Raw genomic sequence first — 23,892 nt, forward strand, 5'->3', positions numbered from 1 at the left:
TTAGGTCTACAATGGATCATTCAGAGATCCTCACTGAACTTCTGGAGAGAGTTTGCTTCACTGAAAGTAAAGGGGCTGAATAATTTTGCACGCCCAATTTTTCAGTTTTTTATTTGTTAACAAAGTTTGAAATATATCCAATAAATTTCGTTCCACTTCATGATTGTGTCCCACTTGTTGTTGATTCTTCACAAAAAATTACAGTTTTATATCTTTATGTTTGAAGCCTGAAATGTGGCAAAAGGTTGCAAAGTTTAAGGGGGCCGAATACTTTCGCAAGGCACTGTACGTATTGACTATTGCTCTGGGTAACTGCACTTTCTGGCCTCATTCACATGGTCACAGAGGGCTGTGCTGCGTATAAAGGAGCATGATTTCTGCACCCGGGAGTCATAGGTATTTGTGTGCAGCCACGGGCAGCAATCTGTAAAAATCACTGACAGGCTGAAGGATGCACATCCGTGCATTAATGTCCATACAGGGATGGATGAGTGGCCCTGGACACAAACTATCTGCTATCTGCTCATCCATCCCTGTACGCCTTTGACTCCCAGGCCTAGAAATCATGTTTTTTGTATACTTCATGGTATGTGTTGGGAAGTGGACATACAATTATATGTTAAGGGCTTTGTTTACTTTATACTGCAATCTTGACATATAAACTGCACCATCAGAGAACAAACTGAAAAGCTAGGGTGCATATCACAAGAAAAATGTAGAGTTAGATGCCTCCATGGGTTCTAAGTTGGTTTATACGACTGGGTTTTTGTACTCCTTTAGTGTAGCACACATTTATTCACCAGGCTCAGATGCAAGTGCAGGCCCTTTTAACTCTATTTCCCACAATTTTCTGGGTTCCTGGACACACCCAGAAAATATGAATTCCTCTGACTGACTGGAGACATTTATCTGCTCCTTCATAGCAGGTTGGGTAGAAGGTGTAGTTGTCAACCCGTAATCTCAACCTCAGGGTGCCCACTCTAAAACTGGCATTCTGTTTTGTTGGACCTTTTCGCATCCTCTGTAAGGTGAACCTATGCCCTTGGTCTTCCCTGTAGCATGCGTATCTCCAATGCCTTTCACGTGTCCCTTTGAAGCCACTGGTTTGCAATCACTATACTTCCTCAGTTCCTCGTTCTCGTCCCATTCCCGTGGGCAATCATGAGGAGTATGAGGTTAGGAGCATCTTGGATTCTCGTCTGTTCTGAAGTCAGGTTCAATACCTGGTGCACTGGAAGGGTTATGGTCCTGAGGCGCTCTCCTGGGTTCCCTCTGCTGATGTTCATGCTACCACCCTTTTGCGCTTTCCATGCTCGCCTTCCACAAAAAAACGTTTTTTGCTCCTCCATTGAGGGGAGGGTACTTTCAAGGTCTTACCTTGCCCTCCTGTTGTCAGCCATCTTGGACATGTGCAGATTGCTGCCTCTTATAAACTCTGATTGCATCATCACTTTTCTAGTGCTTGGGTGTCGTACAGGGCTGATGCTGCACATCTGACTAAATCTATCACCTGCTGGATTGAAGTCCTTGCAGACTCTCCTGGTTCTCGACCCCGCATCGGTAGACGACCTGGCATCGGCAGACTACCCGCTTCTGGACTCGACCCCGGCTTGGATGACTACCCACTTCTGGAAACTCGACCCCGGCTTGGATGACCACCCACTTCTGGATTTGACCCCGGTTGTTCCTGATCTCACTTCTTTCTCTTGTTGTGCGTTTATTGTTGTTTGCTCCAATAAATTGCCTTATTTTACCTGTATCTCCGTGTGGTCTGGTTTCCTGGCACCCTGACAATATGACAATATGGGGTTGTATGATTGTCTGCCTCAGAAGTTAGGTAAGACCACACCTGATGACACAGATGTTGTTGGAGAAATGATCTGCAGCCAAGTGAGAAGTCCTCCACTACCAGAACCAGTGTACGGCAGCTGGGCCGGAGCCCAATAGCATGAAGCTACTCCAGAAGACCTCGCTACTGTGTGAAACCCTTCCCTAACAGCTACCAAAGTACTCCAGTTCCAGTGGGGTCGCCTTTTGCCTGCGGGATCCAGCTGTTTGCCTTTGTTACCAGAGCTACCATGGAAGTCACTGAGAGGAAAGCTGTTTATGAGGATAATCACAAGTAACTGATTGTGTTCTGAACTGATTTAATGAGATAGTGATTTCCAGTTTGACTGTCTGCTGTTATAGAGTCCTAAAGAAACTCTATGCTAATTAGCCACATGTTACCCTAATTGAGCCACAGAGACATTGCTTTGATGAGTCCATGTCTATGCAGCTTTCATAATTTCTAAATTTTCTATTGCATCTGTTTAGTAAACTGCAAGTTACAGTTACTCATTGTATGATCATTCAGTCAATTACCTGTTCTATTAAACTCTTATCATATATTTTCTACATCTATAGTTAGTCAGGTACAGTTACAGGGAAATGGGATAGATGTGGCCTTTGAGGTGGTAATGATGCTGTGAGTGTGGACATATTTAATAATCATTGGAAAGTATTAAAAATCAAAGCATTTCACTTGCTGGCAGAAATTTACACTATCATTAGATGGCTGCTAAAATATTGTGTATTTTTATTTGGCTGAATAAGGGTTACTCAAGGTTACTGCACTAAAAGCATTTGTAAAGTCTTTTTTTGTTCCTTTAAAATATCAAACATGGTTTACCTACCTGCTCTGTGAAATGGAATTGCTTAGAGCAGCCCTGATCCTTCTCTTCTGAGGTCCCCCTGGCGGCCCTCTTGGTTCCTCCTCTTCTTTGTGTGCCACCATAGGAAGTCACTTCCTATTATGACATACTTGCTGGCTTGATCCCGAGCCACGCTGTTTGTGTCTCGCGAACGTTTGCTCCCTTCGCTCCCTTCGCTCCCTCCTCACAGGATTTGGCTGACAGCAGGGGGAGCCAATGGCTCCCACTGCTCTCAGCAAAACCTGTGAGAGTGAGGAGAAGAGAAGAGAGGTGCTTCATGTGGGCACATTGCTGGATCAAGATGGGATACAGGTAAGTATAAGGGGGTGAGAGGGCTATATACACACTGAAACATTTTTTACCTTAATGCAGGAAATGCATTAAGGTAAAAAATGTTTAAGCTTTACCACTTTATTACATGAGTCTAAAGGTATGCTAGATGTTTAAGGTCAGCTGAGTATGGCAATAAATGGCCTGATCCTACCACTAACCTGATGAGTCAACCTATTGTTAGGCAAGGATCAGGCTATATAAAGGCTAACCTAAGGTTTAGTAACAAACATATTTAACACTGGAAGCTCCTATTATAATTATAGAATTATTTCAACTTGCAAGAATATCTATAAATAAAGGAAAGAAACCAGTAGGCAGCCAGGTATGTTTCGGCTTCCTATTCTAATGAAGATGTGCTGTTTAGAGCTAGCCTAAAGCAAGATATACACTAGTAGATTTTCTTTTGAATATTTTTCATTTGAAGAACGTGTTCAATTTTCTAATCATTAGTGGGGTCAAATCAGCATTCGCTTTTCGACCGCAGTGAAAAGAACGAGCACAATAGAAAAGTTTTCTCTAATGAACAAATTTACTAACAGTGTATGTATTTGCATGAGTATGCAATGTCCATGTACTCTAAAATTGAGTGTTATAAGCCAGTGAAATTTTAAATGACAGACCTCAAGCTGTATGCGTGTTTGTTTGAAAAGCTACTAGTATATACTAGAGCTGCACGATTAATTGTATAGGAATCGCAATCTCGATTCACCCCCCCCCCCCATGATCTCAATCCCTAATGTTGAAGTTTCTCAGTGTTATATGTGTCTATGACACAGACAGCTGCAGCCCACATGCCAGAGACTTGAGATGTCTGGCTGACACACGGGTGATATCCCGGCTGTCTGTGTCAGAGCTGAGCTGCCAGAACGGAGCTGAAGCTTCCTGTGTAGTTCTGGCTCTGTTCTGTCACAGGCAGAGTGATATCAAATGCACTCCGCCTGTGAGAGGAGACCGAGGAGAGTGGAGCTACAGGAAGCACGGCTCTGCGCCACTCCTCACACTTCACCAGCAGTACCCACCAACCAACAGTACCCACAGCAGTACCCACCAACCAACAGTACTCACAGCAGTACCCGCCAACCAGCAGTACCCACAGCAGTACCCACCAACCAACAGTACCCACAGAAGTACCTACTAGCCAGCAATACCCACCAACCAACAGTACCCACCAGCCAGCAGTACCCACAGCAGTACACACCAACCAGCAGTACCCACAGCAGTATCCAACAAACAGCAGTACTCACCAGCCAGCAGTACCCACCAGCCAGCAGTACCCACCAACCAGCAGTACCCACCAACCAGCAGTACCCATTTTTGGCTCCGATTTAGTGAGCGTTCCATGCAGCCTGTTTTGAACTCTGGGCCCAATTTGAGTGAGTACTGAGTGGACGGGAGCACTATTTGAGTTGACTTTATATATAAGAAGTGCACTGGTGGCTTTTCATTTAACCTATATAACAAGACGATCTTCTCCCCATATTCACTATAGCGTTTAAATGACACGCTACTTTAAGAACTTACTATTTCTTTGACTGGATCCTTATAGTTTGATATGAGGCTATTGGTCTCGTTTATTTATATTTCGTTATAGCACTGATTTGGACACTCATTAATTATTTTTTTAGAGCTGCACTTTTTGTTTACATGTCTTTCTGAGGGTTATATATTCACCTTTGCGTGCTAGCTGCTGTTGCTACATTTGGTTTCACCAGCGCTCACTTTCTTTATGTGTGGGTGTTGCTTAAATCCTGCTATTCCTATGTTTTTTTCACTAGCACTGCAGGCCAAAATTGTGAAGGTTTCACTGCCTGCTACATTTCATTTCAAAACATCAAGCTGCAAGAAACACGTATTTCTAACGTCTGCATTGATTGTGTCTTGGATTTACCTAATAACTTTAACCTTACTGCAACCGTTAACCTTACCAAGCGGCCAAGATAACTTATTTCAAAACTGTGTAGATTGTGTCCTGCATTTATCCGTTAAGCATTAACAGGGGCGGTTGGTGCTAAAAACCCCTCCGCACTCACCAGAGGATGCCATGAGACTTACCTGCAAGCGGAACCTCGAGGCTGATACCCAGCAGCTTCTGTGTTCCAAATCTTCAGCTTCCTGATTGGCAGGGATGAGAAGCCGAAAACTGGAAGTGACGTGATGGCGAATATTGATTCGCTAAAATCAATAGTGGGAGGGTTCAAGGATAACATAAAACAAGCCAATTAGAGCCTCAGCCTCTAATTGCCTGTTTGTCAGAAATTGATGGACCTAATAGACACCTATTAGTCAGGTGCCCCGCACAGTTTACTGCACACACATAGAACTATTTATTTTTAAATAAATGATAATATGGCTAACATTTTTTAACTTTAAGATGTTAGAAATTTTAGTCATATTATCATTTATTTAAAATTAAACAGTTCTATGAATTTTGGGGGGCTGTGCCCCTGCTCCCCTTATGGACCGGCTGCCACTGACCATTAACCCTACTGTAACATGGTTGGCATGGTGGATGCAGTCGTGATTTTGAAGCTATTGATTATCGGTGGGTCTGTAGCCACACCATTCCTACAGTTAAGCATGAAGGTGGTAATATCCAGTGTGGGGTGTTTCTCTGCAGCAGGGACTGAAGCACTTGTCGGGATAAAAGGAAAAATAGATGGGGCAAAATACCTTCCAAATAATGAGGAAAATCTGCTGCCCTCTGTCAGAAAGTTGGCAATGGGAAGTCGGTTTACCTTCCAACATGACAATCACCCCAAAGCACACAGCAAAAATGATCACACAGTAGTTGAAGGTGAAAAAGATGAATGTCCTTGCATGGCCTAGTCAGAGCCCAGACTTAAACCCCATTGAAAATCTGTGGAATGGCTTGAAGACTGCAGTCCACAAACGGTCACCATCAAATTTAACTGAACTTGAGCAGTTCTACAAAGAAGAGTGGGCGAATATTGCAAAGTCTAGATGTGCAAAGTTAGTAGAGACATATCCCAACAGACTAAAGGCTGTAATTAAAGCAAAAGGTGGTTCAAAAAAATACGGACACAAGGGGGGTGATCCTTTTTTCAGCTCAGTGATTCTGTTTTTTATTTTAATTTTTTTCTGACATGTTGGTGTTATAGCTTTCACTTGGATGCTATCAGTTGCACTAGTAAATACAGCTGGATAAAACAGAAACCATGTCTGTCTTCATTTCTGGCTGCAAAGCAACAAAATGTGATTATTTTGAAGGCATGTGATTCTTTTCTATACCCACTGTATATAGGGAAGGGGGGAGGTTCAGACAGACACTGTTGATGGCATTTATTTTGGATGCAATGGAAACATGTTGGTAGCTGTATCTCTTCACCTCCCTATTCAAAATCCCAAAACAAAATTTGACTAGAAGTATACTTTAATTCTAACATAAATGTAAAGCAGCAAGCAACAGTTGTGATAGAGAAATCACCTAACCAGCATTGTACACAGTAGGACACTGTGCGCCATCACTGAGCTCTTACCCCATGTATAGAGACATATGTACATACACTACACATATCTCTGTATAGAGTAAAAAACAGTATTCACTTTATTTTTATCTGATATATATGCAAATACTCTCTGTGTACATCATGAACACACCTCACAATAATAAGGTAGAGCATGAATAAATTCCAGGCAAAGGAAGCAACCTGTAATAAAGAAACTGCCATCTTACCCTGGGGAGCCAACTTGCGTTGACAAGGGACCTGCCATCTCACTGCAAACAGCACACATCCCAGCTGCCATGCTTCCATTTCTATGTTCTCTACATACATGAACAAAACAAAATAAATTAAAGCAAGTTGCTGAAAAAGGAAATGTTAGGCCCACTGCACATATGTTCACTTTACAGACCCTAAAGTAGAACTAAAGGTAAAAAAAAAAAAAAAATGTGGACAGGCAAGCTCTTTATGCAGCAGATACATGCAATGTCTCCTCTGCAATAAAATAAAATGTTCGAAATCCTCAGAAGAATGTACACTGAGCTTCGTATGTGCAGCTTTGTTTAAATTTCCGTCATGGTGCCAGTTTGCTGGGATGGATGACTCCCACTCATGCACCGGAGTGCTATCATCCTGCACAAGCCATTCAAGATGGCCAAAGGCCAAAAACCATGGAGAAGCCCTACAGAAGATGTCAGCACTGGCTAAGGACCTCGTGGGTATGGGGCTGTTGGAGCATAGGTGAGTATACTTGCCTAAATAGGTTAAATATTTTGTTAAAATACCCTGTAATGTACATCCCAATAAAGTATACCCAACATTTTTGTTGGAGTAGGGGATGGTTAAAAGCCCTTAGGGCCAGTGCACATCAGCTGTGATAGAATGAGGGGAAAAGGGATGACAGAAATCGGCCTCTTTTCCTCATGGCGGGAAAGAGGTCAGGCGTTTTTTCCCTCCTTTTTTCCTCGGGGAAAAAAGGGCAGGAAGGGTAAGCTTTGTTTGAGGTAGTCAGCTGTACAGTAGGAGGTCACGTGGCTTGGCGGGTGACAGAAGTCACCTGCAGGGCTGCGTGACAGCTAAAGAAGCTTCTGGATTTGCTAAAGTGGGCTATAAAAAAGGGGTTCCATCCTAGTGGGGCTCATTTCCCTCAGAAGGCATATCTGTGGTGTTCTCCATCCCTCTCTCCCCTTGTTTGTCGCGGCCTTTATTATGTGGTGAGTCACCTTTGTTGTAAAAACAAAGGGGGATGGTTTTGCTGATCATCTGAATGAGCTATGTTTGTTTATGGATGGAAGCTATGTTTTTATCCGAAATTATATTTATTTATGCAGCCTGAGCCGTAGTGGCTGGGTTGTTAAGGCTCCGTTCACATCTAGGCGTTTTGGGGCGTTTTTGGGGAGTTTTTCTGCTCTAGGATCAGCTCTCAAAACACCCAACAAGACAAATCCTATTCATTTCAATGGCCCCTGTTCACATCTGAGCATTTTGACGCTGTATACAAAACGCCCAACGCTCAAAAAAGTACATGAGCTTCTTTTTGGGCAGATTACAGGCGTTTTCCATTGATATCTATTCAATCAAAAAACGCCTGCACAAAAAACGCCTGTAAATCGCGGTAAAAATCGCGGTAAAAAATGCGCGAAAACGCTACGCTCAGGTGTGAATGTAGCCTTAGTGTGTGTTTTTACCTGTTTTTGAACATTTTTGAAACCAATAAACGGCCGCGGCCAATCTTTTCCATAATCTAAGGTGTCTGTGTTTTTTATTTGAAGTTTTAAAGTAATGTAAGTATTTTCCTGCCTACTGTCCCATGCAGCCACTGGTCTGCAATAGGGTGACAGTGGTGCTTGCAAAGGTGCATCGCACTGTTCATTTATTTTTTTTTTTTTTAAGGGAACTTTATAGAAATGTCACAAACTGACATCTCATTAAGTTCTATTGGCCACAACACGGTGTGAGGTGGTGGATTGCATTGCAGTGTGCTGTACTTAAAAAAAGTACCTCGTGCTGTACTGTTTTTCAGCACACACCACTGCAATACATTGGTGTGAACTGGTCTTGCAGGAGACAAACATTGCTTTGTCTTGCAGTGGGAATGAGCTGGAAATAGCTGCCCAGCAGAGTCTTACCACACCTAGTGTGAATGGACCCTTCCAGCTTATATTTTGCTCTCTGTGTTCTGTGGGGATATATAAATAAAGTGGCATCTACCTAGCAGTGAAACAGACAGAAATAAAAAGCTGACAGGTTATCTAACTCTGACCAAAAAAAAAAAAAAATAATTGACTTTCGATACTCTCCAAAACCGGAGCACTGAACCAAACACAGGCTGGCATGAGACTTTTTAATAATGCCCCTTCTTTTTTAATAATACAGTTCAGCTACTGTATTTAAATGTCTTAACTAAACTAGGAACGGCATACCAAAAATAAAGGATGCAAATACAGAATTATTTTAATTCAGATTCAACAAATAGAAATGTAATCACATTTTTTAGAGAGCAATATAGTATAACATATAAGCTTCTTCTGGTTGGAAAATGAAAGAGAGAAAAAAAGACGCCAGTGGCTCTCTGGAAATTGTAAGACTAATGAGAGAGACAATTTATAGTCAATGTCATCATCCTTTAAGAGGCAGGTGTACGGAGCACTGAAGTAGAGACCTCAGAAGAGCAAGCAGCAAGGTATGAGTACACAAAGGATTCTCCGCATTGATTTATTGTTTTCTCTGAGCTAACGTTACATTGAATTTAGGGTTTGGGATCAAATGACAGGTAAGATCTCCACTTTCAGAATAAGTATACGTGAGGTAGCTGTTTCTTTTCTAGCCACACTTTCTTAAGATGCTACTGCCATGTTGGGAAGGTAATTGTGAAAGAAACATTTATGGAAGCTACCTTAGATACAGTAATATATATATATATATATATATGTATATCTATCTATCTATCTATCTATCTATCTATCTATCTATCTATCTATCTATCTATCTATCTATCTATCTATCTATCTATCTATCTATCTATCTATCTATCTATCTAGACCTAAACTAGATAACATTGTGCATCTACTTTAGCTTTTCTCAATCTTTTTACCCTCTATCTATCTATCTATCTATCTATCTATCTATCTATCTATCTATCTATCTATCTATCTATCTATCTATCTATCTATCTATCTATCTATCTATCTATCTATCTATCTATCTATCTATCTATCTATCTATCTATCTATATATATATATACATACACATGTCATTTTTACCTTATTTTCTCTATAGCCATGAGTGGTGCGTGTCTGGAGTATATTGTTAGTCTGTTTACAGTACATAGAGTGCTTTATAAATCATTTTGGTTGTATTGATTTTACAGTAGTTGAACCTAAGAGCCCGTTCACATTAGGTCGCTCCGACTTAGGGGGCGACCTGTGAAGTCGCGTGCAGTGCGACTTCGGCGCGACTTGCACAGACTTCACATAATGGAAGTCAATGCAAGTCGCCTCCAGGTCGCCCCCAAGTAGTTCAGGACCTTTTTTCTAAGTCGGAGTGACTTGTGTCACTCCTATTGGAACGGCTCCTGTACTACTCAGTGGGAGCGACCATGCACGACTTGCCAGGCTGACCAAGTCGCCTGACAAGTCGTGCTAGTGTGAACCGACACTGAAGCAGCCATTGTCCGACACATAGGGGTTGAATAACTAAAGGCAAAAAGACTGCACTTTGCAAAGTACAGTTGCACTCTGCAAAAGCAGTTGCTCCAGAGCTTAGTAATTGAGTTAAAGCTTTACTTAAAGAAAATATATGAATTGGAACATAGAATGTCTAGTTACCTCCATCCCTATATATATATATATATATATATATATATATATATATAAAATAACAAAGACAGAAAGATGGGACTTTAAATGAGGTCAACTGGACATGAAAGTTTATTGAATAAATACATATGCATATACAAGCTTGTATATGCATATGTATTTATTCAATAAACGTTCATGTCTAGTTGACCTCTTTTAAAGTCCCATCTTTCTGTCTTTGTTATTGTAAAGCTTTACTTAGTAAATGAGACAAAGCAAAGTGCACAGTTTATTTGCCTTTAGTAAATCAACGCCATAGGCAGAAGTATGTTAACCTGCAATAAATGTAACCATTAAAGTGGACCTCCACCTATTGGTGTCTGTGTCCTTGTTGAAGAGATTTTACCTCACTTCCATCCCTCACTAGTGCTCACTAAAAGAGGTGTTTGTATTATACATACATTCCTCATCTGCTGTAACAGATAGAGAATAGAAAGATTTGCCCTCACTTTCTTCCCTGTGACAACGGTAGTTGAGAAATTTTGCCAGGGGAGATGCTGACAGGAGTACCGGACATAAATTATAACCCTCCTACTTATGAAAAATAACACAAGTTTACACTGGAATTTCCCTTCACTGACCTAAACTAGATAACATTGTGCATCTACTTTAGCTTTTCTCCGTCTTTTTTTACCCCCAAACAATTCTTAAAATAATATTTAGGTCTCAGGGAACTCCTGGTAAAATTAATATATCAGAGGTCACTGGGAAAAATACCCCTTACATTGGTAGCCATTGAGAAGAAGACAAGCTATGCTGATGGTTCTGCTAAGTGGTGTTGGACCCAGAATTATGCAGACACCATCCGATAGGATAGGTTGGTCAAGCCCAGCTCAAGGAACCCCTAGCAAACTATAGGAACCATGGTTGAGAATGACTGACCTACCTAATATGAAACTGTTGCTCTTTTTGTGTTTTTACTGCATTAATTGCATATACTTGGTACATAGTACTCATCTACATTATAGAGCAGCACTGTTACACCAAACTATGCACATGCAATCGAAACTAAGAAAATTGCTAAGTTCCTCCTAATGTTTTCTTGAACTGCCACTAAGGTCATCTGATAAAAGCATGGCATATTTTGTTTAAGTAAAAACATGTACAGGCGGTCCCTGGGTTACAAACAGGATAGGATTAGTAGGTTAGTTCTTAAGTTGAATTTGTATGTAAGTTGGAAAAGGGTTAATACCCCTGTAATCTTTGTTTTGCTGTCTGTGCCACTGTTCAGAAGATTTCAGCTCACTTTCTGTCTCTGTGACAATTGGATTTTGAACATTTTGGGTTGTCATGGAAACAAGGATTGGTGAAAAAGCTTCAGTGGGGACACCTTTTTCCCATGAGAACTTCCCTTCCTAGGGGTAGATTTCCTCTCACTTCCTGTTGTCTCCCTCCGTTTGTAAGTTGAAATAGTTTGTAAGTCAGATGTTTGCAGGACATTTTTTTCTCAAAGAATAGGCACAGGAACCCCATCTTCTGACGCACTCTTCGTCTCTGCCCCTCTACCCACCTCTGAGCACCATTCCTTGGTTCCTCCTCCTATCGACCTCCCAGTACAGCCCTTTTTAGAGAATATAAACCCAACAATAATTTTGTGACACTAAGTTATATGTAAGTAATTTGATAGACCCAACCCCAGCAACAGTAGATCTCACCAGCAACAACAGACACTACAGTAACAATAGATCTCCCCCTAGCAACAAAAGATCATCCACACAACAAATGACCTCCCCCTCAGCAACAAAATACCAATCCAGCAATAATAGATCCCCAGTAGCAACAACAGATCTCCAAGCAGCCAGCCACAAAAAAACCCCCAGGAACCAGCAACAATATACCCCACACACAAAAATGGATCCCCTCCAGTGACATTAGATCTCCCAGCAGCCAGCATCAATAGACCCTCCTGCACTCTTTGCCTTAAAATACATTCAGTGCTGGAGGTGCCGGAACTGCGTTTCCCCCCGTTCCCGCAAAAAAAAAGCATTGATGTTTGTAACCTGGGGACCGCTTAAATTGTTGAAAATAAAACAAATAAAAAACATGTTATGTGAACATAAAAAAAAAAAAATCTGGTGTGCTTAATTTTCAAAATAGCTGCCTGTCCTGGGGAACTGGTAACATGGCTGTGCAATTAGAAAACCCATATTCTGCACACCTCCTAATGCTGAGTGCCAGTCTGCAGGGCTTGTTCACATAGGGGTTGATTTACTAAAGGCAAATAGACTGTGCACTTTGCAATGTGCAGTTGCACTATGCAAGAGCAGATGCTCCAGAGCTTAGTAAATGAGAAGATGCTCCGCTGGCTTCCATCAGCCAATCATATTTCTCTTACGTCCTCTGACAGTCGCCGCCCACTCATTCAGTCTTCACCAATGGGTATTGACCTCTTACTAGGCATAAGACTTGTTAAAAACAAAGTAATTTACATAGACACACCTATGGGGGCTGTCCCACTGGTCCAATACCCCCCTGCTATCAGTATTTCCAACTCAGTTTGTCTTCTGCCTAGTTAGGAGTAAGATAGGCTCTCCCTGTGCTGGGGCTACAGTCTCAGCCTTCTTCTACTTTATTACTTTTTATTTCATGTTATGGTGCCTAAACGGTTTCAACTCCGTTACCCCTGCTGCTGCACTTTGCAAAGTGCACAGTCTTTTTGCCTTTAGTAAATCATTCCCTATGTCGATTGAGCTGCATTTTTCTGCACACCACCGCACATGTATGATGTGAACAGGGGACATTGAAAACAGTGGATATAGTGTGACTTTTTTGACTCTATCACAAAAAGACTTTCTGTATATAGGATGTGCCACATTATATGGGGTGTTAGTGAAACCAAAGAACATGTTGCAGACACCTAAGATAGCTGATATGTTAGGTATTTTCAACAGAGCAGGTCCGTTCATGTCTTAAGTACCAGTGTATACCAAACCAAAATAAGAAAACAAAGTTCCTGCTCCATTCACCTACACTGACTTCCAGTTGATCCAAGCTAAGCATGTCAATCCCTACAATTAATGAGTATATTTGGTAACATAGAAGAAGGAACATGAAGGATGCCTTTGCAGATCTTCTGAATATATCAGAAGCACTCCAGAGTCATGTCTGAAATCATGATACTTGTTCCGGAATAATGTAAAATGAGGAAGCCATTGATTCTGCAAGACAACTGGGCAGTTAGCATTCTCAGGGCAGGTCAGTAATGATTGCTTTATTTGGGCTCAGTATAGATGTCTTGTAAGGGTCAGAAAAGTTCCACCAGAATTTATACTGTTAGACATTATTCAGTTATTGTACATTCTTCCATCATATTACCTATACAGCTATATTCAATATATAGTAAGAAAGCATTTTTGCTTCCTTAATCTATTGTTTATTACAATGTTGAACTTAGTGTTGTTTACAAGGACACCAGGTGAGTACAGAAGTATACAAGTATGGATGGTACTACTAGAGCAGGGGTCTCCAAAGTACGACCCTCCAGCTTTTGCATAACTACACATCCCACGAGGCATTGTAAAACTCTGACATTCATAGACATGACTAGGCATGATGGGAGCTGTAGTTCCTGAACAACTGGAGGGTCATAGTTTGGAGACCCCTGTACTAGAGTAAACATGGTGACTAGCCCTTCCACTGTAGTTGATGGTCTGAATTCTACTAGAATAACACGGCTTGAGTGGACATTCATTAAATAGAAGAACGGTTTCTAAAAGAGTAGATTGGTTGTTGGCATTGAGTTCCTAAAGACCGATGGGAGGAAGTGATGGCATATGGCTACCGTGGTGACTGATCCTGCATGAAATATGTAAATAGATGTGGAATCAATAGACTGTTTTGACGATAGGAAATGGAAACACAGATCATAAACAGTATAGTTGTGTCTAAAGAACTGAATGTTTCATCAAGGGATTTGTTCTGTTTTTCAGATGTTGAAAATGGATGTAAACAAGCTGAACACAACATTGCTCCGGAAGTTCCGTCAGGGAGTTGCTGCAGCTTTAGGCTTGATGCCACAGCAAGTACACATCAATCGGCTCAATGTAAGTGGACTGACCGCTGTAGTTGTAGGGGTATTAGTAGTTAGTTGCTTTCTGTATAGAATAAATGTTTTTTTTGCACATCTTTCTTGTTCAGCCAGTTTTAATTCATCATCTACAAGTGTTCTATATGGCTTTAAATAATTTTTTTAGTGATGTATGACTACTTGAATCCTTTGACACTTTATGAGTTTTATGTCATGAAGTAGTAACTTTCACCTGTTCAGGGGGATGTAGAAAATTGTAATTTCTTTAAACTTCATTAACTGTTTCAAGTAAACCCAGATTAAGGTGAAAATGGTGTTGTGCTAAATCAAACTCAATAAGTATAAAACAGTATGTTGGCCTCCGCTTTATCATTACTTATAATAAATTAACAGCAACAGCATGTATTGCTACATATAACAGCTTGTTTCTTTTGCATTGGTTTTATGTCAACACCTATTTACCGGGTTTACTTTTCTAAGATATTAGTAACATTTTAATCTTATCTATAAAAGTTAATCACATGAGTTGTTTGGACAGTTTAGAGTTTCAGTGATACATTTTACTGCCTACTTAATTTCATATAGGTTAAGCAATAAAGATATTATATCAAGATAACTTAGAACCATTCTTCTGAAGAACTTCTTCTGATTCTCCTTACTCTCAAAGCTAGCATCTTTAATAATTTAATGTTAGGGTTGAGCGAACACCTAGATGTCCGTGTTCGACGGGTTCGGCCGAACTTTAAAAAAAAGTCCGGGTCCGTGTCCCGGACTTTTACCGAACTTTTCCCGGACACCGAACCCCATTGAAGTCAATGGGGACCCGAACTTTAAGGCACTAAAATGGCTCTAAAACACCAAAGGAAAGGGCTAGAGTGCTGCAAATGGCAGCAAAACGTAATTAAGAGCATGGCAAGTGCTCTGCAAACAAATGTGGATAGGGAAATAACTTAAAACAACAAAAAAAAACAGAAAAATAAAACAATGTTCTTCTTCATCTCTGAAGGACGAGGCCCATATGGAGTAGGAGGGAGGTTGAGGTGGTGGTGGATGTGGCGGTGACTAGACATATGCCGGTTTTCGGTAATTCGATATATCGCGGTATTGCATAGCCACGGTATTGTTATTGTGGCATTTTTAAAATACCGAGTTTCTCTGTCAAGTCTGCCTGACTTGTGAATTGATACATTTCAGTGAGCTGGATGACTCATTCACTCACTCAGCTAACACCTTTCAGCATTAAGTCTCCTAACTATAAACAAAAATGATTACATTTGTATCTTTTCCTTCCCTCTGCCAGGGAGAAAGGAAGTTTAACCTCTTAAAGACTGGATCTTTTTCTGACACTTGCTGCTTGCAAGTTAAAATCAGTTTTTTTTTTGCTAGAAAAGTACTTAGAACCCCCAAACATTTTATATATTTTTTTAGCAGAGACCCTACAGAATAAAATGGCGATTGTTGTAATATTTTATGTCACACTGTATTTGCGCAGCAGTCTTTCAAACGCAATGATTAGACTTTAATGAATAAAAAAAAAAAAAAAAACGTAACAGTAAAGTTATCCCAATTTTTTTTTTTTTTGTTACACAGAGAATCGTGAGAGAATCGTGATCTTTATTCCAAGCTAAAAAATCGTGATTCTCATTTTGGCCAGAATCGTGCAGCTCTAATAAATATATATATACACACACACACGCCTAGCAGCCCACATTACATTATTATATAGCCATCAAGCAGTGTCTGGCCTACCTGGTGATGACTGGTCCTGGCGCTCTGATCCGATGGCCTGGTCTTTAAAGGGGCAAATCCTTGCGATCCAGAAGTGGTTAAACCTGCAGGAGGACCGGTGTTTTTATCTATTAATGACTTTACTATTGCTTTAGGCCTGGTTCACATGTATGCGGGTTGGTGGTTCACATGTATGCGGGTTGGCGGTTCACATGTATGCGGGTTGGCGGCCCACATTTGCACAGGCATAGCAGCCCATTGATTTGAACGGGCTGCTATGCCCTCATTTTCCGCAGAAAAAAGGTGCATGCAGCATTTTTTTTAAATTCAGTGGCCTTGAAATCCATCCTGCTTTTGCACCATGCGACTAACCTGCAGTTCCTGCTCTGGCAAGCTTTCTGCATTTTTTGTATACGTGGGCACGGCATTTAAAAATAAACAGTTTGCGTGTGCAGCAACGGCAGGTAAGTCGCATGGTGCAAAAGAAGGATGGATTTCATGGCCACTGCATTTTTTTAAATTCTGCATGCACCTTTTTTCAGCTGAAAACGCAGGCATAGCAGCTCAAGCCCATTCACATCAATGGGCTGCTATGCCTGTGCAAATGTGGGCCCCCAACCCGCATACATGTGAACCAGGCCTAAAGCAATAGTAAAGTCATTAATAGATAAAAACACCGGTCCTCCTGCAGGTTTAACCAATTAATGACTTTACTATTGCTTTAGGCCTGGTTCACATGTATGCGGGTTGGGGGCCCACATTTGCACAGGCATAGCAGCCCATTGATGTGAATGGGCTTGAGCTGCTATGCCTGCGTTTTCAGCTGAAAAAAGGTGCATGCAGAATTTAAAAAAATGCAGTGGCCATGAAATCCATCCTTCTTTTGCACCATGCGACTTACCTGCCGTTGCTGCACACGCAAACTGTTTATTTTTAAATGCCGTGCCCACGTATACAAAAAATGCAGAAAGCTTGCCAGAGCAGGAACTGCAGGTTAGTCGCATGGTGCAAAAGCAGGATGGATTTCAAGGCCACTGAATTTTAAAAAAATGCTGCATGCACCTTTTTTCTGCGGAAAATGAGGGCATAGCAGCCCATTCAAATCAATGGGCTGCTATGCCTGTGCAAATGTGAACCACCAACCCGCATACATGTGAACCAGGCCTAAAGCAATAGTAAAGTAATTTATAAACAACACCTCCTTCAGGTTTAACCACTTCTTGACCACAAGGATTTGCCCTCTTAATGACCAGGCCATCGGATCGGAGCCGAGCGCCAGAACCAGTTATCACCAGTTAGGCCAGACACTGCTTGATGACCTATTTTAGGCCTGGTTCACAGAGTCTGTACTGACTGACTATATAATAATGTGCATAAGTGAACCAAAGCCCCTAAATTCAGCAATGAAATTGAAGTGAGGTGGAAATTTAATAATTTAAATTTAATAATAGAATACCGTGATAATACCGTATACCGTGGCAAAACCTTAATCAATTAATCGCAGCATGAAAATCTGATACCGTCACAAGCCTAGCGGTGACATAGGCGTGCGCACAGGGTGTGCTGGGTGTGCCTGGGCACACCCTAATCACCTAGGGCACATAGCATTGCCAGTGAGGAGATGGGAAAGATCTCCCTGGGACCTGCTCTGCTCTATTTCTCCTTGCCTACAGGTACATGGCCCCGATACATTACTCTCCCTGCTGGCAAACACATGCATGTGTATTTCAACTTTGGGGTGCACACCTTAATGCAATAGGCTGCGCACACCTATGGGCGGTGTAGGTGGAAGCGGCGGTGGAGGAGGACCAGGGCCGGATTAACAGCATCATGGGCTTGGTGCTGAGGATTTTGAAGGGCCTTAAGGGCCGTGCCTTGCCATGCACCCAGAGGAGGAAGGGTGCAGCCATGCATGCCTAATTCAACATGGGATGCTGTCTCTGAAGCCCATAAACACATCCATGCATCGCCAACTGTCCCTCCTTGTCCGGCCTTCACGCTGTGTGGGGAGGTTCTGAGGGTGCTGCCTGGGGAAGCGAGCATAGAAGCCAGACTTCTGTGTTTACAAGTGACAGAAGAGCGGTAACAGTGAATATGGCCAACCCGGGGCCTATATAAAAGGTAGGGGCCTGGAGCTGCAGCTCCAATAGCCCCTACATTAATCTGGCCCTGAGGAGGAGGACGAGGTAGCCAACACTGCTTCTTTTCAAAAATTTTAAATGAGGGTACACCCCAAAAGAGTGAGAAAGAGCAAAAATGGAACAATGGGTGGGTAAGGTCGGTATCCATTGCTATTCTGCATAAGGTACGGAAAAGTCCCGTGGGATCCATGCCTGGTTCATTTTAATGAACGTGAGCTTGTCCACATTGTCTCTGGACAGGCGGCTGCGCTTGTCTGTTATAATGCCCCCAGCCGTGCTAAATACCCGTTCAGATAATACACTGGCTGCAGGGCACGCCAGCACCTCCAAGGCGTAAAGGGCAAGCTCAAGCCATGTGCCCAATTTGGAGACCCAGAAGTTGAAGGGGGCAGACCCGTCATTCACTACATGTAGGCGTGTGCACACATACTGCTCCACCATGTTGGTAAAATGCTGCCTCCTGCTAAGACGTTCCATCTGAGCTGCTGGTGCTGCTGTTTGTTGTGGCGTGCTGACAAAGCTTTTCCACATTTCGGCCATGCTAACCCTGCCTTCTGAGGTGCTGGCGGTGCCCTGGTTGCGTTGGCGACCTCCTCCTCCTCTGCCTTGTGCTTCCACTGTGGCCCCGCTGTCAGATGGGAATGCCAGCAGCATGGCGTCTACCAGCGTGCGCTTGTACTCGCGCATCTTGCGATCGCGCTCCAGTGAGTGAATTAAGGACGGTACGTTGTCCTTGTAACGGGGATCCAGCAGCGTGGCCACCCAGTAATCAGCACAAGTTAGAATGTGGGCAACTCGGCGGTCGTTGTGGAGACACTGCAGCATGTAATCGCTCATGTGTGCCAGGCTGCCCAGAGGCAACGAAAGGCTGTCCTCTGTGGGAGGTGTATCGTCCGTGTCCTCTGTATCCCCCCAGCCACGCACCAGTGATGGCCATGAGCTGGCCTGGGTGCCACCCTGCTGTGAACATGGTTCCATCTCCTCCTCCAGCTCCTCCTCCTCCTCATCCTCCTCATCCTCCAGAACTGTGCCCCTGCTGGACAATTGCGTCCCTGGCGTTTGCGTGTGCAGGAACCCACCCTCGGAGCCCCTTGCGAATGACTGCCCTGAAAGCCTTGGAAATGTTACCTCTTCATCCTCCTCCTCCTCCTCATCCTGTGCCACATCCTCTTCCATCATCGCCCGAATTGTTTTTTCAAGGAGGCATAGAAGTGGGATAGTTAAGCTGAGAACGGCGTCATTGCCACTGGCCATGTTGGTGGAGTACTCAAAACAGCGCAACAAGGCACACAGGTCTCGCATGGAGGCCCAGTTAAATTAAATAGCGGAATAGAAAATATGATCCAAAAAAAGTGTATGTATATCACACGTACACAACCACACTGGGCCCCAATTACTATTGTTTGTACCCCTAAAAGGCTAGATGAGGAGTAGGGGGAGTATGGAACAGGCAGCACCCTCAAACCTTCAGAAGTATGAGATGAACCCCAACAACTTGGAAAGGTGGATCTCTCTCACACGTACCGACACAGACTATCCCGCAATTCAATTGATCCTCAAAGGTTTTTATTGAATAGCGGAATAGGAAATATGATCAAAAAAAGTGTATGTATCTCGCACGTACACAACCACACTAGGCCCCAATTACTATTGTTTGTACCCCTAAAAGGCTAGATGAGGAGTAGGGGGGGTATGGAACAGGCAGCACCCTCAAACCTTCAGAAGTATGAGATGAACCCCAACAACTTGGAAAGGTGGATCTCTCTCACACGTACCAACACAGACTATCCCCCAATTTAACTGATCCCCAAAGGTTTTTGATTAAATAGCGGAATAGAAAATATGATCCAAAAAAAGTGTATGTATATCACACGTACACAACCACACTAGGCCCCAATTACTATTGTTTGTACCCCTAAAAGGCTAGGAGTAGGGGGAGTATGGAACAGGCAGCACCCTCAAACCTTCAGAAGTATGAGATGAACCCCAACAACTTGGAAAGGTGGATCTCTCTCACACGTACCAACACAGACTATCCCCCAATTTAACTGATCCCCAAAGGTTTTTGATTAAATAGCGGAATAGAAAATATGATCCCAAAAAAGTGTATGTATATCACACGTACACAACCACACTAGGCCCCAATTACTATTGTTTGTACCCCTAAAAGGCTAGGAGTAGGGGGAGTATGGAACAGGCAGCACCCTCAAACCTTCAGAAGTATGAGATGAACCCCAACAACTTGGAAAGGTGGATCTCTCTCACACGTACCAACACAGACTATCCCCCAATTTAACTGATCCCCAAAGGTTTTTGATTAAATAGCGGAATAGAAAATATGATCCCAAAAAAGTGTATGTATATCACACGTACACAACCACACTAGGCCCCAATTACTATTGTTTGTACCCCTAAAAGGCTAGGAGTAGGGGGAGTATGGAACAGGCAGCACCCTCAAACCTTCAGAAGTATGAGATGAACCCCAACAACTTGGAAAGGTGGATCTCTCTCACACGTACCAACACAGACTATCCCCCAATTTAACTGATCCCCAAAGGTTTTTGATTAAATAGCGGAATAGAAAATATGATCCCAAAAAAGTGTATGTATATCACACGTACACAACCACACTAGGCCCCAATTACTATTGTTTGTACCCCTAAAAGGCTAGGAGTAGGGGGAGTATGGAACAGGCAGCACCCTCAAACCTTCAGAAGTATGAGATGAACCCCAACAACTTGGAAAGGTGGATCTCTCTCACACGTACCAACACAGACTATCCCCCAATTTAACTGATCCCCAAAGGTTTTTGATTAAATAGCGGAATAGAAAATATGATCCCAAAAAAGTGTATGTATATCACACGTACACAACCACACTAGGCCCCAATTACTATTGTTTGTACCCCTAAAAGGCTAGGAGTAGGGGGAGTATGGAACAGGCAGCACCCTCAAACCTTCAGAAGTATGAGATGAACCCCAACAACTTGGAAAGGTGGATCTCTCTCACACGTACCAACACAGACTATCCCCCAATTTAACTGATCCCCAAAGGTTTTTGATTAAATAGCGGAATAGAAAATATGATCCCAAAAAAGTGTATGTATATCACACGTACACAACCACACTAGGCCCCAATTACTATTGTTTGTACCCCTAAAAGGCTAGGAGTAGGGGGAGTATGGAACAGGCAGCACCCTCAAACCTTCAGAAGTATGAGATGAACCCCAACAACTTGGAAAGGTGGATCTCTCTCACACGTACCAACACAGACTATCCCCCAATTTAACTGATCCCCAAAGGTTTTTGATTAAATAGCGGAATAGAAAATATGATCCCAAAAAAGTGTATGTATATCACACGTACACAACCACACTAGGCCCCAATTACTATTGTTTGTACCCCTAAAAGGCTAGGAGTAGGGGGGAGTATGGAACAGGCAGCACCCTCAAACCTTCAGAAGTATGAGATGAACCCCAACAACTTGGAAAGGTGGATCTCTCTCACACGTACCAACACAGACTATCCCCCAATTTAACTGATCCCCAAAGGTTTTTGATTAAATAGCGGAATAGAAAATATGATCCAAAAAAAGTGTATGTATATCACACGTACACAACCACACTAGGCCCCAATTACTATTGTTTGTACCCCTAAAAGGCTAGGAGTAGGGGGAGTATGGAACAGGCAGCACCCTCAAACCTTCAGAAGTATGAGATGAACCCCAACAACTTGCAAAGGTGGATCTCTCTCACACGTACCAACACAGACTATCCCCCAATTTAACTGATCCCCAAAGGTTTTTGATTAAATAGCGGAATAGAAAATATGATCCCAAAAAAGTGTATGTATATCACACGTACACAACCACACTAGGCCCCAATTACTATTGTTTGTACCCCTAAAAGGCTAGGAGTAGGGGGAGTATGGAACAGGCAGCACCCTCAAACCTTCAGAAGTATGAGATGAACCCCAACAACTTGGAAAGGTGGATCTCTCTCACACGTACCAACACAGACTATCCCCCAATTTAACTGATCCCCAAAGGTTTTTGATTAAATAGCGGAATAGAAAATATGATCCCAAAAAAGTGTATGTATATCACACGTACACAACCACACTAGGCCCCAATTACTATTGTTTGTACCCCTAAAAGGCTAGATGAGGAGTAGGGGGAGTATGGAACAGGCAGCACCCTCAAACCTTCAGAAGTATGAGATTGTGTTCACTGTACCCCACAAAGATTGAGTTCACTGCACCCCACAATGATTGTGTTCACTGCACCCCACAAAGATTGTGTTCACTGCACCTCACAAAGATTGTGTTCACTGTACCCCCCAAAGATTGTGTTCACTGCACCCCACAAAGATTCTGTTCACTGTACCCCACAAAGATTGTGTTCACTGCACCCCAAAAAGATTGTGTTCACTGCACCCCAAAAAGGATGTTGTTCACTGCACCCCAAAAAGGATGTTGTTCACTCCACCCCAAAAAGATTGTGTTCACTGCACCCCACAAAGATTGTGTTCACTGCACCCCAAAAAGATTGTGTTCACTGCACCCCAAAAATGATTTTGTTCACTGCACCCCAAAAAGGATTTTGTTCACTGCACCCCAAAAAGGATGTTGTTCACTCCACCCCAAAAAGATTGTGTTCACTGCACCCCAAAAAGATTGTGTTCACTGCACCCCACAAAGGATTTTGTTCACTGCACCCCAAAAAGATTGTGTTCACTGCACCCCAAAAAGGATGTTGTTCACTGCACCCCAAAAAGGATTTTGTTCACTGCACCCCAAAAAGATTGTGTTCACTGCACCCCACAAAGGATTTTGTTCACTGCACCCCACAAAGATTGTGTTCACTGCACACCAAAAAGGATTGTGTTCACTGCACCCCAAAAAGATTTTGTTCACTGCACCCCAAAAAGATTGTGTTCACTGCAGCCCAAAAAGATTGTGTTCACTGCAGCCCAAAAAGATTGTGTTCACTGCAGCCCAAAAAGATTGTGTTCACTGCAGCCCAAAAAGATTGTGTTCACTGCAGCCCAAAAAGATTGTGTTCACTGCAGCTCACACACAGAAAAATGGATGTGGATCACTGACACCTGCCTATCTCCAATCCCACACCACACAGCAATATCGATTGTAGTTTGTAGAACACAGTTTCCCTAAAATTCAGCAGACTCTGTCCCTAACAGGATTGAGAAGAGATCGTAGATCAGGATTGAGTGCAGACCCCACCCCCCACACAGCAATATCGATTGTAGTTTGTAGAAGACACTGACCCTATAATTCAGCAGACTCTATCCCTAAAATGCCTACAACTCGCCCTGCCTAAACACTCCGACCTGTCCCTCAATTCTATCCGGACACAAATGGTTTTTTCCTGCCTATCTTTCCCTAATCAGCAGCCAGCACGTTGATGTGTGCTCTGTCCCTGAATCTAAGCAGCATAATGACGCCGCTGCGGCTGCCTCGAACTTATAAAGACTTGGTCACATGCTTCAGACGGCCAATCACAGCTACTGAGACATTTGCAGGCATGGCTGGGATGGCTTAAGGCACACCAGTTAAACGATTGTTGATTGGCTGTTGAAAGCCCGCCATGAAAAGAGCGCCAAAGCATGCAAAACCCGGAAATAAAACGACCGA

General features: G+C 42.7%; 1 protein-coding gene across 1 annotated transcript in view; it reads left to right on the forward strand.

Moving 5' to 3' along the window:
• PTPRR (protein tyrosine phosphatase receptor type R) overlaps positions 1–23,892 on the forward strand; it is a 269,586-nt gene that overhangs the window by 67,447 nt on the left and 178,247 nt on the right. Inside the window, exon 3 of the mRNA XM_082256719.1 lies at positions 14,275–14,388. Within this exon, the coding sequence (XP_082112845.1) occupies positions 14,275–14,388 (114 nt within the window). The remainder of the gene's footprint in view (positions 1–14,274; positions 14,389–23,892) is intronic.

The sequence above is a fragment of the Pelophylax lessonae genome (genome assembly GCF_965119305.1).
Source record: "Pelophylax lessonae genome assembly, chromosome: 4".
Taxonomy (NCBI): Eukaryota; Metazoa; Chordata; class Amphibia; order Anura; family Ranidae; genus Pelophylax; species Pelophylax lessonae.